The 15,730-nt window shown below is 40.5% G+C and overlaps 1 protein-coding gene across 1 annotated transcript in view; it reads left to right on the forward strand.

Moving 5' to 3' along the window:
- LOC144597857 (5'-AMP-activated protein kinase subunit beta-2-like) overlaps window positions 1–15,730 on the forward strand; it is a 28,246-nt gene that overhangs the window by 4,811 nt on the left and 7,705 nt on the right. Inside the window, exons 2-5 of the mRNA XM_078407564.1 lie at window positions 5,400–5,633; window positions 6,757–6,923; window positions 9,976–10,069; window positions 10,659–10,773. Of these exons, the coding sequence (XP_078263690.1) occupies window positions 5,466–5,633; window positions 6,757–6,923; window positions 9,976–10,069; window positions 10,659–10,773 (544 nt within the window). The 5' untranslated portion in view covers window positions 5,400–5,465. The remainder of the gene's footprint in view (window positions 1–5,399; window positions 5,634–6,756; window positions 6,924–9,975; window positions 10,070–10,658; window positions 10,774–15,730) is intronic.

Here is a 15,730-nt window from a genome sequence, read left to right on the forward strand (position 1 = left end):
TGTTACATGTGATATCAGTTCAGGTCTGAATGTTATCCAGGTCTGCTTGCAATCATGACTTTCTCACAACCCATGTCTTGCCAATCAGTCTACTTGCTGGAACTAAAGAGAAAAACAATTGAATCATTAGAGTTTGACCAGAGAGCTCTTTGTTGAAAGGTCCTCCACCATCTTCTCCCTATGGTTCAGATAAGGACAAGAACTGTGCCTACTTGATGTTGATGTGCAAGATGCAGGAAGCCACCATATGGTGATCACCTCTGCAGCAGGTGATTTTGCAAAAGACCATAGTGCTCTGCTGAATCACATAGTATGTAACTGCATAATTTGGCTAACTAGCATGATGAAACGAAGCATGTTAGATATTTTTGCAGATTAATAATATGATTTCTGTGAGAGCAGAATAATAAAATAGTAATGTATCCAAGTTTGTTGATGATACAAAGATTAGAAAAGTGAGCTACAAAGGAGATGTTTCAGTATCTTACTCACTCAATAGGAAACTAAAGGATAATCAGTAACTTTAACACATGAACAGATATATTTGTGTAGAAAATAATTTATGTTATGCAAAATTGCATTTTTAATCCAAGTTGTTGCTTTATCTCTAGAGCCAGCCTCTTAAAGCTTTTGCAAGAAAGCACAAAGCAGTTAGCGGCATGCTGCATAACGTATAACAGTACAGTTCTTGTGCCCTTTAACAGATACTTGTGGATTGTTTCTTTAGATCTGGACCTACAATATTGGGTGCCTCCCTCAGACATAACTTCAACATCTGGCATGTGAAGTTTGCCCAGTTATCATAGTCTTCTGCACTGCCTATTGCTAGTCTGAAGCGGGTTTCATTCTCACTATGCTTCCAATTCTAAGTCGCAGCTATTTGGCATCTCTGTTGCAGGAGTGTGCCTGTCTCCTTTTGGCTTCCTCCATTTTACACATCAGGCTTCCATGTTTTGTGAATAACACCTGGGTATTCATCTGTGCTTGTTTACATTGGAACAATCTTTATGGTCCTGTTGTGTACCTTTTACAATTCCCACCTACTGGACTGTAACTACCTCCAAGTATGTTTGTGCCATTTTTCAGGTCTGCTATGATAAAATGCACATCAAAGAAATCTAGAATGTGAAAGCTTTCCACCTTCTAAAAGCGTAGCTTCAGTGTGGTCAGTATTTTGATCAAGGTTCCTGGACCTGAAATAGTAACTGCATCTCTTTTACCGATGCTGCTTTACCTGCTGAGTATTCACAACATTTTGTTTTTATTTCAGATTTCCAGCATCTTTTAGTTTTTAAGCTTTCATTCAATATGGTCAAATAGCACATCAGTAGCACTAGTTGGTTTTAACTGCACCATCCTGAACATTAAGTAGGACATGTTGCTCTTGAGTCATTGAAATATCAACAAATACTCTTTCACCAAAATCTAGGCACAGATATTCTATTGAGTGTTCCTCTCACTGAATTGACCTCCTTTGGTACCAGGTACATTGTACTCAATCAATTCTCTGAATTGAGCCCTCCCTTCATTCCTGCACATCCCTTTTTGTCAATTCCAAGGACTTTCCATATCCTCATCATCATGCCCTATTTGTAGAAATGATTTTCCAATTCACGTCGTGTACTCTGTTTCCATATGCTGGACATTTCTTTCCAGCTACTCATCTACTTCCTTGTTCAGAACATTGACTTGCAGCCCGATGTATGTACTTCCTTCTGTTGGTCATCCAACATTTCTCGGCTAATTTTAGATAGGTCCGCAGCTTTGCACAGCTGCACATTTCAGTTAATTCCATCTTGTGTGATAGCTGTTCCCTCAGACCTGATTGCAGCATTACACAAATGATCTGATCTCTGATAAGCAAATCCTTCAAAATCGGCAAAATTAAGTAAAAGGTCTTAATGACATTAGCTCTGTTACGAAAATGTCAAAGACACTCCCCCTGCTCTCAGCCATGTGCAAAGAACTAGTAAAGTTCAGCACCTGTATTTTTAGGTGTGCTTTTTATTTCATCCAATGAATTCTCTTGTGTTTCATTTGAGCGATTTACGGTTTAGTAGTTTTCTGGTTGGATTTACATAGAAACATAGAAAATAGATGCAGGAGGCCATTTGGCCCTTTCAACCAGCACCACCATTCATTGTATCACAAAATGCTGGAGTAACTCAGCAGGTCAGGCAGCATCTAGGAGAGAGGGAATGGGTGACGTTTCGGGTCGAGACCCTTCTTCAGACTGGCATTCATTGTGATCATTCACAATCAGTAACCCGTGCCTTCCTTCTCCCCATATCCCTTGATTCCGCTAGCTAGCCCCTAGAGCTCTATTTAACTGTCTCTTAAATTAGCATCAGGCCCTGGAGATTTATCAGCCTTCAGTCCCATCAGTCGACCCAATACTATTTCTCGCCTGATGCTAATTTCTTTCAATTCCTCCGTCTCCCGAGATCCTCTGTCCTCTAGTACATCTGGGAGGTTGGTTCTGTCTTCACTAAGGAAGACAGTACCAAAGTACCTGTTCAACTCTTCTGCCATTTCCTTGTTCCACATAATAATTTCACCTGTTTCTGCCTTCAAGGGACCCACATTTGTCTTTACTAATCTTTTTCTCTTAACATACCTAAAGAAGCTTTGACTATCCTTCTTTATATTCTTGGCCAGCTTACCCTCGTACTTCATCTTTTCAGCCTGTATTGCCCTTTTTGTTACCTTCTGTTGTCCTTTGAAAGTTTTCAATCCTCTGGCTTCCCACTACTCTTTGCTATGTTTCTTTTAGAAAGAACCTTTTCTTTTAGTTTTATTCCATTCCTAACTTCCCTTGTCAGCCATGGTTGCCTCTTACTCCCCTTAGAATCTTTCTTCCTCTTTGGAATGAAATGATCCTGCATCTTCTGGATTATGCCCAGAAATTCCTGCCATTGCTGTTCCACCGTCATTCCTGCTAGGATCCCTTTCCAGTCGACCTTGAGCTCCTCTCTCATGCCTTCATTCAACTGCAATTTAACCTTCTCCCTTTCAAATTGCAGATTAAAACTTATCATATTATGATCACGACCTCCTAGCAGTTCCTTTACCTCGAGTTCCCTTATTAAATCTGGTTCATTGGACAACATTAAATCCAGAATTGCCTTCTCTCCGGTAGGCTCCAGGACAAGCTATTCTAAGAGTCCATCTCAGAGGCACTCTACAAACTCCCTTTCTTGGAGTCCAGAACCAACCTGATTTTCCCAGTCTACCTGCATATTGAAATCTCCCATAACCACTGTGGCATTAACTTTGTAGGAAAATAACTGCAGATGCTGGTACAAATCGAAGGTATCACAAAATGCTGGAGTAACTCAGCAGGTCAAGCAGCATCTAGGAGAGAGGGAATGGGTGACATTTCGGGTCGAGACCCTTCTTGAGTCTGAAGAAGGGTCTCGACCCGAAACATCACCCATTCCCTCTCTCCTAGATGCTGCCTGACCTGCTGAGTTACTCCAGCATTTTGTGGCATTAACTTTGTTACATGCCAATTTTAACTGTTGCTGCAACTTGCACCCTATATCCAGGCTACTGTTTGGGGGCCTCTAGATAACTCCCATTAGTGTCTTCTTACCTTTACAATTCCTCAATTCTGTCCACATCGACTCTATATCATCAGTTCCTATGTCACCCCTCGCAAGGGACTGAATTTCATCCCTCACCAACAGAGCTACCCCACCTCCTCTGCCCACCTGCTTGTCCTTTCTATAGGATGTATAGCCCCGAATATTCAGTTCCCAGTCCCGATCCTCCTGCAGCCATGTCTCTGTAATCCCCACAATGTCATATCTACCAATCTCTAACTGAGCGTCAAGCTCATCCACTTTACTTCTTATACTTCGTGCATTCATATATAATACTTTTAATCCATAACTCACCCCACCTTTCACATAGATTCCTATTTCACGGCCATACTCTCCTATCCCTTCATGAGCTTTCTGCCCCGTTAATTTTGGTGTCTTTCTTAACTTTTCCTATACTCTCTTTTCCTTTAACTCCATCCTTGTCTATCCCATTTGAAACACTCCCCCCCACTATTTAGTTTAAAACCACCTGTGTAGCTGTGGCAAACCTGCCTGCCAGAATGCTGGTCCCCCACCTGTTAAGGTGCAACCCGTCCCTTTTGTACAATTCACCCTTACCCCAAAACAGATCCTAGTGGTCTAAGAATCTAAATCCCTGCCCTCTGCACCAGCTCCTCAGCCACACATTCAAATCCCGTATCTCCCTGTTCCTCCCCTCACCAGCATAAGGAACTGGAAGCAAACCGGAGATAGCTACCCTGGAGGTTCACCCTGCTTTTCAGCCTTCTTCCGAGCTCTCTAAAGTCACGCTGCAGAATCTCTTTCCACTTCTTCCCGACGTTCTTTGTGCCAACATGCACTACCACTTCCGGCTGCTCACCTTCACCCTTGAGGATGCCCTGCAATCGGTCCATGACGTCCTGGATCCTGGCATCAGGGAGGCAACACACCATCCTTGAATCCCACCTGTTGCCGCAGAAACCCATGGCAGTACCTCTCGCCGTGGAGTCCCCTACTACCACAGCTCTGCCTGATGTCTGTCTCTTCGGCTTTGCTTCAGCGCCACATTTTGACCTGCAGACCTGTCCGCCGCTCAGACTGGCAGTGTCTTCTGTCCCAACAGCTTCCAAGAGGGTGAACCTGTTTTCAAGGGTACATTCTCTGGGGTCTCCTGTACTTCAAGCTTCCTTCCCTCCATCATCGTCACCCACCTTCTCTCTTCTGGTATCTTCTGTAACGATCTTGCTGTAGGTCCGACCCAAAACGTCACCTATCCATATTCTCCAGAGATCCGCTGAGTTACTCCAGCATTTCGTGTCTATCTCTGCAGATATTTAGACATTTTCTAATTAGTTGATGTCAGGTACTAATTTGAATAGGTATTTTTAATTATTTATTGCTGCAGTCAATAAAATTCCGAATGCCTGCACCATAGAGTCATAAAATGTGAAGTATCACGATGAGATATATCTGTTGACCCACCAGCAGACAGGTAATCTCCTTGTAAACTTTGTGCAGTTCAATTCTGCTATTAGGTAGATTTACACAATAAATCATTGTTGGAGAGCTTAATTTTTTTCCTCTTCTTGCTGTTTGTACATTGGGTTTTGAAATATTAGAAATGTTTTGCAAAGCCTAAATATGGAATAGGAAATAAAGTCTGGACCATGATGTAAAATACTTCTTTCAGGAAATGTATCTGGGGGTCTAAACTAATTAGATAAAATCTGCAAAGATAGACACAAAATACTAGAGTAACTCACTGTTTAGTTTCTGTAGATTAGGTGTCGTTGGTGTTCTTTGTTAAGAGTAGAATGTTTCCTATTAACAAACACATCTTTTAAAAATATCCAGACAGGAACGTGCTTGTCGAGCTGTGCTGTTGTAATATTGGAGCAATAGTATCAATACCATAAGACAATGGGGAACACCAGCAGTGATCGTATGGGAGCAGATCGCCATGGAGGCCACAAGACCCAGCGTGCTGACAACATAGGAATATCTCAGTCATCAAAGGAGAATGAGCGGCCGAAGATTATGGTGGATAGCTCAGATGATCCCAACATCTTTCATACACAAGACTCCAAGGTGCAGTATGAATCTGTGCTGCTTGTTTCGAGTTTAACAGATATATAGATTCCCTCCATTTAAGAACAGCTGTTTAGTTGGGATTTCTGAAATAACTGCTCTTTACCATCAAGATTCAGGTGTGACTCAATTATCTTTAGAGACCCCAAGCAATATTCTTGTCTCAGTGCTTAACACTCTCTTTAAAATTGCTGATGTTAGTACCTGACTGACTAATTTATTTTATCACTTTGGCTGTACGGGTTTATGTCACTTACTATACACAATTAGACAATCTTCCTTCTTGAGTAAATGTTCTCCTTGATTGCTGACATTCCATCCCAGTTCACCTAAAGCAAATTTGAAAGCAATACTACAACTCTTTACAATGTGGCAATTCTGTTATTAAATGCTGTTTACTGTTCTGAGAGAGTTTGATGGGTTAGATGCTGTCTGAGGGTCTAGAACAAAGCCCCCACAGTCTTAAAATAAGAGGTAGCTTTGTAAGCACTGAAATAAGGGGGAAATTCTTCATTCAGATGGTGAACCTTTGGGAGATCTCTGTCTTAGAGAGTTATGGAGGCTCGGCCATAATTATATTCAAAAACAAGATCAATAGATTTCTGGATAATAGGAAAATCAGGGGATTATAGAAGGGAAATTGTAGAGGATCAACCATGATATTGAATGGTAGGGTAGACAAAATTATTCCTGCTGCTGTTTTTTTCTGTTGATACTACTTGCACTTGCATTTACCAAAGGTTAAAACATCAGGCCTCTCTGGATCTTATATCGGTTGGATATGGTAAGCATAGTTCCTCCCGCAGGAGATTCTAAAGGTCAGGGTTACAGTTTAAAAATTAGGGATTGCCCATTTTTTCTCTCAAATAGCCACTTCAGAGCCCTTTCTCAAAGCATGGCAGAAGGAGAGTCCTTAAGTAGTTTTTGAGACAAGGGTGGATTGGTATTTGATATGCAAGGTAATTAAGGTTACAAGGGATGACAGGAATGTGGCGTTGAGATTATAGTCCGATCAGCCACAATCTTTTTAAAGCTTGAAGGGTCAAGCTTGAAATGGCCTACCCCTACTCATATTTTATATGTTCTCCAGTCTTACCTATACTCTTGTGCTTCTATATTTTAGCCTCTCACTGATAAAGAAATTGCATCCTGGCAATCTGATGTAGATGAGTCTGTAAAGTTTTCTAAGCAAGCTCGCCCCACGACCATCCGTTGGAATGGTGGAGGAAAAGATGTATTCATTTCTGGATCCTTCAACAATTGGAAAACCAAGATTCCACTTATAAAAAGGTACACTTTTGGTGTTGTTTACAAGTAGCTGAAAATCCATTTGTTACAAAACCATACCAGAATACCAGAAGGGAATATTTCCATATCCAATCTCTGTTGGACTTCATTGTAGTTTGGGGAAGCCAGATTTGTTTCTTCAAGAATCTAACAAAAAACCCATGCACTGAGTTTCAATTTTCAGAGTTCCTTTACTTTATCTCCCAGGAATAACCCCCCTAATATCTAAGTCTACAATGGTGGGTGGAAGATGCCAGCATTCAAACCACGTGAAGCCCAAGGCTTTCATAGCGGCTCTGCTTATTATAAGATTTTCATAGCATTTTAGTGTTGAGTTTTGATAAGGATTCCTGCTTGTTCAGTTAATTTTAGGTTATTTATTAGTATTTGTCAAAAATACTATGCTATTTTTTTTGTATAGGCTATAGTGCTTTTTAAATAGATATCAGGTGCCAAAATGTACTTTTGTAGTGGCAAGATGAGTGATAACATTTCCCTTTGCCACTATTGCCAATGTGTTCATAGTCAAAATGGGGTACATCCATAACTATTCAAATGATAATTTTAATGGTTGTTCTGGTGTTTCAGCAAGAACCTCATCAAGATGGACACTGAAGCTTGAATATGTGAATGGACTTTCATACAATTCCTAGCCTACTGCCTCAAAACAGGGTTCTTTATTTGTGATGGACATTTATTATATTTGTGGTGAACGGACCAAATAGTTTGTTGTATAGCAGTCAGTTTGAAATTCTAGGTCACAAGGTTTAACGTTGCATAAGCATTATCCTAAAATTTAAAAACAGAACATGCTGTGGTATCCTAAAATTAAAAAACAGAAAATGCTGGAAAAAACTCAGCAGGTCCGGCAGCAGTAAATGGAGAGAGAAACAATTTTCTCTCTTTCATTTTTCTGTCTACAAAAATCCTGCATTGACCTGCTGAGTTTTTCCTGCATTTTCTGTTTTTTTATTTCAGATTTCCAGTGTTTAAAAAAAAAAAAATCATCCTAAGATCTACTGTTTTTCAATTGAAGATAAGTTGATATTCTAATGTAAATGTCCACATGAAAGGGGTGACATTCCGTCAGTTTTCAGGATAAAATTGGATTGTTTTCTTAAGTCAATATCACTTAAATCACAACTTGGATGTAAATGTTGGTTAGACGACACCAAAGTTGGTGGAGTTACAGACGGTGAGAAAGACTGTCAAAGTATATAGCTGAATATAGAGGAGCTGTGCAAATGGGCAGAAAAATTGCAGATGGAGCTAAAGCCAAGCAAATGTGAGGTGTGACCCTTAACAGCATTGATGTACAGAGGGATCTTGGAGTCCAAGTCCATAGATCTCTGAAAATGTTAACACAAGAAGATAGAAGAAGGTGTATGGTATGCTTGTCTTCACCTGTTGGGGCATTGAGTTTAAGAGTCCTGCTGAAGAAGGGTCCCGATCCTTAACGTCACCTATCCACGTTCTCCAGAGACGCTGCCTGACTTGCTGAGTAACTCCAGCACTTTGTGTCCTTGAGCATAAAGGTCAATATGTCATGATGTAGCTTTATAGGACTCATAACCCTCATTTGGAGTATTATATGCAATTCTAACCACCTCATAATAGGAAGGATATGGAAGCTTTGGAGAGGGTGCAGAATGCTGCCTGGAATAGGCTGTATTAGCTATTAGGAACAGTTGGGCAATCTTCAATTGTTTATTATGCAATGTTGGTTGAGGATAGACCTAATAGAAGTTTATAAAATTATGAGAGGTAGAGGTAGGGTTCACAACCTTTTTCCCCAGGGTAGAAATGTCAAAGACTAGAGAGCAAAGCTTTAGGTTGAGAGAAGTAAAGTTTAAAGGAGATGTGCAGGGTGTGTTGTGTTTTTTTACAAGAATGGAATGCGTTGCCATGGGTTGTGGTGGAGGCAGATATGATAGTGGTGTTTAAGAGGCTTTTAGATAGACACATGGATATGCAAGGAATGGAAGGATCATGTGCAGGCAGAGGTGATTGGTTTAACAAGGCATCATGTTTGGCATGGACATTGTCAACCGAAGGGCGAGTTCCTGCGCTATACTGTTCTGTGTTCAATATGTATTAGTTTCCTACTGCAAGATGATCCAAACTTGGCTTTTGGCTTGTACCTTCAAAGGGTGTCCCCCTAAAAAGACTATTCCATTTTAATGCACCATTGCTTATTCTGGGGTTGTAGTGGTCTCTTTGAAATCATTTTTATGGATAATAGCTTTTGCACATTTGAATGGCTAGAGGCAAAAGTACAGCATCAGTTATAATTTGTATTAGTTCACAAGAATAGACACCTTGTTTCATGTTATAGTAAAGAGGAATAATTACAGGAGCTATAAAAACCTACGAATTAATGGGAACTATGCATATTAATGCTGGAATCTGAGGAATCTAAAATCTTATCTTAAAATTGATCAGTCTCAACTACATGTTTTTGGCACCTCAAATTACTTGGTTCCCAATATCTTTATATTTTATAGCTCAGATGAATTTTATTCAGTCAGTTATATTTGGACCGCATGCATGTTCATTCCTATTGATTAGGAAAGTTTGCTGGACGTGGTGGACAAACTGTAATATTTCCAGTGAATGCTCCATCATATGTGTGCTTTATTCATCCATTAACACACTATTTTAGATAATTGCAGAACAAGATCAAGTTTTAATCACTGGAAAGGGTGGACATCTTTGGAACATTGTACTTCCCACTTAACACGAGTAAACGGTATTTTCAAGAAACACTGTGCATTATTTGTAGTAGAATTTCTTGAATGTGTCAGTATAATTCACAGCCTCACATTTTGGTAATGAGGCTATCTTGCATTTCCAGCTGCAGTGTGAATGTAGAACTTGAAGAAAATTACCCATTCTGAGCCATAGGTTGTCTATTTGCTTGTAACTGGATTCTGGGAGTACTAAGCTTTACCTGAACACAGAACGGAAGGGTAAAAGAGAAGATTGAAATAAAATTAATTGTGTTTTGATAATCACATTTTTAATAATACCAATTAAGATTTCTATCTTTCAACAGCCATAATGACTTTGTTGCTATCCTTGACCTGCCAGAAGGAGAACACCAATATAAGTTCTTTGTAGATGGGCAGTGGGTTCATGATATTTCAGAGGTAAGTGATTTTTGATTTTTAATTAAAACTTTGATCTTTAAAAATCCTGAATCTGTAACCTGGTTAGGGGGAAATGAATATACTAAAATTTATTTATATTGTATCTTTCATTGTAGATTGGGATAATTTCTTGCCAATTGCAGAAGGATTTTAAAAACTGAATCTTTTTCTATTGCAACATGGGAGGTTAGGAAGATTTAATAAAAAATAAAGACAGTAAACATTGATGAATTTGAATATTGGTTTCTTTTGGAATATTACAAATTAAATGAAGATGCATTTAGGAAAACTTTCCAATGGTCTTATGATAATGTGGAATATCTTTAAGTTACAATTGAAATGTGTAAGCATAGAAGTCATGATAGACTAAATGGTCTCCGATATTATAATCTTATACTTGGGAAACTATATATAAATTATGTATGAAATAAATGGAGGAAAAACTAGTGGAAATGGTACTCATTAAATAAAATCTAATAAAAGGCAATCTTTATAAAATGCTGAGAGGACCTATTGCATGTAAATTTACTTTAATTATAAAACTTTACAGTATTCTCTTTCTCTAAATGTTTCTATTTTTTTCTCCCAGCCAGTGGCAACCAGCCAGCTTGGAACAATTAATAATGTAATTCAGGTGAAGAAATCTGACTTTGAGGTGTTTGATGCCCTTAAACTGGACTCACTACAGTGTTCTGATACCTCAGGTAAGGTGTGCAGACAGTACAATCAGTCAATATGACAACCTCATGTCAACTTATTAACATTTCTAAATTTTCCCATCTATAAAGAATTGATAATGGTGCTCTCCTTCTGGCAGATAAAGATGTGTGTGAAATTGCATTTAAGCCTGCCAAATAAATTAATGTTCATTATTTTTCAGTCAAGACATGTTCATTATATAATTCATTATATTCATTAGCAAAGAGTTTTTCAATATAGTCATTATATTGGATGAGAAGGATGAGAGGGGATCTTATCGAAACGTATAAGATTATTAAGGGGTTGGACATGTTAGAGGCAGGAAACATGTTCCCAATGTTGGGGGAGTCCAGAACCAGGGGCCACAGTTTAAGAATAAGGGGTAGGCCATTTAGAACAGAGATGAGGAAAAACGTTTTTAGTCAGAGAGTTGTGAATCTGTGGAATTCTCTGCCTCAGAGGGCAGTGGAGGCCAATTCTCTGAATACATTCAAGAGAGAGCTAGATAGAGCTCTTAAGGATAGCGGAGTCAGGGGGTATGGGCAGAAAGCAGGAACGGGGTACTGATTGAGAATGATCAGCCATGATCACATTGAATGGCGGTGCTGGCTTGAAGGGCCGAATGGCCTACTCCTGCACCTATTGTCTATTATCTATTATTGTCACGTCGGAAAGGCACCCAATCAGCCCAGTATAACAGCAACAGCGCTGATTCTCCACCATGTCATAATTTTCGGGTGTGGTTCAGGGCATGGTCTTTCAGTGGGGGTTTCAGCTTCTAGCACCTCCAGGCCAAGGGTAGCACAGAGCATCGCTGAGCACAATTGACTGGCTGCACCGACAGGATGGTTTTGAGGTCGTGTCCATAGGATCACCTGTCAAACCTGCTGTTTAAATTAATTATCTGTGAATGTTTTTGACATTCAAAACCATTTATGATCGATCAGGATCTGTTTGAAATAATAATAGTAATTCTGGCATCTAATTTCTTGCCATTTATTCAGATTAGTTATTTTCATATACGCCAGGGTGGAATGAAATTCCATGTTCACATGAAGCTCATAGAGTAAACAGTAGACGGTAATATAGAGATATAAAACTCATACAAACAATCAATGCAAAATAGCAGGATGATGCAAAGATTATAGCGTCATTTGAAGTTATGCAAAAAACTTTAAAAAAAATTAAGTACTGAAGTGAATCAATTCATTAAATGAGAACTAGGAAATTTATGGAGGTTCATGAAGAGCCCACTAGTGAAATGCAGGTGCTCTACAAACTACAATATAGTCATCATTCTGGAATAGCCTGATTATGGGCATATCTGCTGGTAGAGCCAGGTTGATCTCGACAAAATATTAGCCCAGTGAGATAATAATTGGATAAGCTATTTTAACCATTGTTTGTGAGATAAATATTGTTTAAGAAACTATGTGAACTCTCGTGCTCTTTTAAAATACTACTACGGAGGGCACACAGTACCTCATAGAAACATTTTGACAGAAAGATTGAATTCATAGAGTACACATCGCTTCAGTTTGTGCATCAGTGTCAACGGAGAGATTTGTACTTAAGGCTCCAGAGTGGGACTTAAACCCTCGAGCTTCATATCAAAGTTTGAGTGCTACGTGTGAGTCATGATTGATATATGGTGTATAATGTGCAGCAAGCATGTTAAGGTACCCATTTTATTGAGGTACTGAATCTGAGAATCCAGTGCCTATATTTTGATGTTGAAGCGACTCATAAACTTTTCTAGTGAAGCCCTTGCTTTTCAAGAATTCCATACAATCTGAGTTGTAGTACTTACTAGGAATGCTAGCTGGATACCATTGCATCAGTTTATGGAAATGCAATCTGTTTGAAATCTGAACAACAGTAGCAATAGCTGGGAGAACAGCCACAGAAAAGACCAATGCAAACAATGCGTTTTGATGTCGTTTAGAGTATTATTGAAGAAAAACACACTCGGTCTTGAATGTATATCTCCCAGTAACCTATTGAACTGATTATTTTGAGTTTCTGTGACAATGAAGATATACCTTTATGCAAAGTGATCCACACAGTGAAAAAAGTCTTCGGCAATATACATAGATCAGCCAAAACATTATGACCACCTGCCTAATATGCTGTTGGTCCTCCATGTGCTGCCAAAACAGTGCCGAGCCGCCAAGGCATGGACTCTACAAGGCCCCTGAAGGTGTCCTGTGGTAGCTGGCACCAAAACATTAGCAGCAGATCCTTCAAGTCCTGTAAGTTGCGAGGTGGAGCCACCGTGGATCGGACTTGTCGATCCAGCACATCCCACAGATGCTTAATCGGATTGAGATCTGGAGAATTTGGAGGCCAGGGCAACACCGTGAACATTTCATCATGTTCCTCAAACCATTCCCGAACAATGTGTGCAGTGTGGCAGGGCGCATTATCCTGCTGAAAGAGGCCACTGTCATCAGGGAATACCATTGCCATGAAGGGGTGTACCAGGTCTGCAACAATGCTTAGGTAGGTGACACATGTCAAATTGACGTCCACATGAATGACCGGACCCAGGATTTCCCAGGAGAACATTGCCCAGAGCATCACACTCCCTCCACTGGCTTGTCGTCTTCCCACAGTCGGTCCGGACCAGACAGGATAGCCTTCATTGCTCTCGCGTATCGATGAGCCTTGGGCGCCCAACACCCTGTCTCCGGTTTGTGGTTTGTCCCTCCTCGGACCACTATCGGAAGGTACTCTCCACTGCTGACTGAGAGCACCCCACAAGCCTTGCCGTTTCAGAGATGCTTTGACCCAGTCATCTGGCCATAACAATTTAGTTCTTGTCAATGTCGCTCAGGTCTTTACTCCTGCCCATTTCTCCTACATCCAACACATCAACTTCAAGAACTGACTGTTCACTTGCTGCCTAATATATCCAACCCCTAGTCAGGTGCCATTGTAACAAGATAACAAGCAGCTTGTACTGGAGCCTACCAGAAAGAAGGCAATTCTGGATTTAGTGTTGTCCAATGAACCAGATTTAATAAAGGGAACTCGAGGTAAAGGAACAGGTTGGAGGTAGTGACCTTCATATGATTAGTTTTAATCTGCAATTTGAGAGGGAGAAGGTTAAACCAGGAATGTCAGTGTTGCAGTTGAACAAAGGGGACTATGAAGGCATGAGAGAGGAGCTGGCCAAGGTCGAATGGAAAGGGATCCTAGCAGAAATGACGGTGGAACAGCAATGGCAGGAATTTCTGGGCATAATCCAGAAGATGCAGGATCATTTCATTCCAAAGAGGAAGAAAGATTCTAAGGGGAGTAAGAGGCAACTGTGGCTGACAAGGGAAGTTAGGAATGGAATAAAACTAAAAGAAAAGATATATATCATATCATATCATATCATAAAAAAATTAGCCGGAAACAGGCCTTTTCGGCCCTCCAAGTCCGTGCCGCCCAGCGATCCCCGAACATTAACACTATCCTACACCCACTAGGGACAATTTTTACATTTACCCAGCCAATTAACCTACATACCTGTACGTCTTTGGAGTGTGGGAGGAAACCGAAGATCTCGGAGAAAACCCACGCAGGTCACGGGGAGAACGTACAAACTCCTTACAGTGCAGCACCCGTAGTCAGGATCGAACCTGAGTCTCCGGCGCTGCATTCGCTGTAAAGCAGCAACTCTACCGCTGCGCTACCGTGCCGCCCTATATATGATAGCAAAGAGCAGCGGGAAGCCAGAGGAGTGGGCAACATTCAAAGAACAACAGAAGATAGCAAAAAGGTCAATATGGGGTGAAAAGATGAGGTACGAAGCGAAGCTGGCCAAGAATATAAAGAAGGACAGTAAAAGCTTATTTCGGTATGTTGAGAAAAAAAGATTAGTAAAGACAAATGTGGGTCCCTTGAAGGCAGAAACGGGTGAAATTATTATGGGTAACAAGGAAATAGCGTGATCATTTTCCAATGTTCAATGGATTCAGGATTCGTTTCTGTAGATTGGAGGGTAGCTAATGTTATCCCACTTTTCAAGAAAGGAACGAGAGAGAAAAAGGGGAATTATTGACCAGTTAGCTTGACATCGGTGGTGGGGAAGATGCTGGACTCAATTATTAAAGAGGTAATAACGGTGCATTTGGATAGGAGGCAGATTATTATCTCAATGGTGTTAGATTCGGGAAAGGGGAAGTGTAACGAGACCTTGATGCCCTTGTACACCAGTAACTGAAAGTAAGCGTGCAGGTACAACAGGCAGTGAAGAAAGCTAATGGCGTGTTGGCCTTCATAATGAGAGGATTTCAGTATAGGAGTAAAGAGGTTCTTCTGCGGTTGTATAGGGTCCTGGTAAGACCACATCTGGAGTATTGTGTACAGTTTTGGTCTCCTAATTTGAGGAAGGACATCCTTGTAATTGAGGCAGTGTAGTAGTAGATAGAGAATTGAGGCAGTAGGTTCACGAGATTGATCGCTGGGATGGCGGAACTATCATATGAGGAAGGATTGAAAAGACTAGGCTTGTATTCACTGGAGTTTAGAAGGATGAGAGGGGATTTTATAGAGACGTATAAAATTATTAAAGGATTAGACAAGCTAGGTGCAGGAAAAATGTTCCCAATGTTGGGGGAGTCCAGAACCAGGGGACACAGTCTAAGAATAAAGGGGAGGCCATTTAAAACTGAGATGAGAAGAAATATTTTCACCCAGAGAGTTGTGAATTTGTGAAATCCTCTGCCATAGGGGGCAGTGGAGGCCAATTCACTGGATCAATTTAAAAGAGAGTTAGATAGAGCTCCAGGGGTTAGTGGAATCAAAGAATATGGCGTGAAAGCAGGCACAGGTTACTGATTGTAGATGATCAGCCATGATCACAATGAATGGCGGTGCTGGCTCAAAGGGCCAAATGGCCTCCTCCAGCACCTATTTTCTATGTTTCTATGTTAACCAATGTTATTCACTTCACCTGTCAGTGGTCATAAT

Source organism: Rhinoraja longicauda, chromosome 11 (assembly GCF_053455715.1).
Source record: "Rhinoraja longicauda isolate Sanriku21f chromosome 11, sRhiLon1.1, whole genome shotgun sequence".
NCBI lineage: Eukaryota > Metazoa > Chordata > Chondrichthyes > Rajiformes > Arhynchobatidae > Rhinoraja > Rhinoraja longicauda.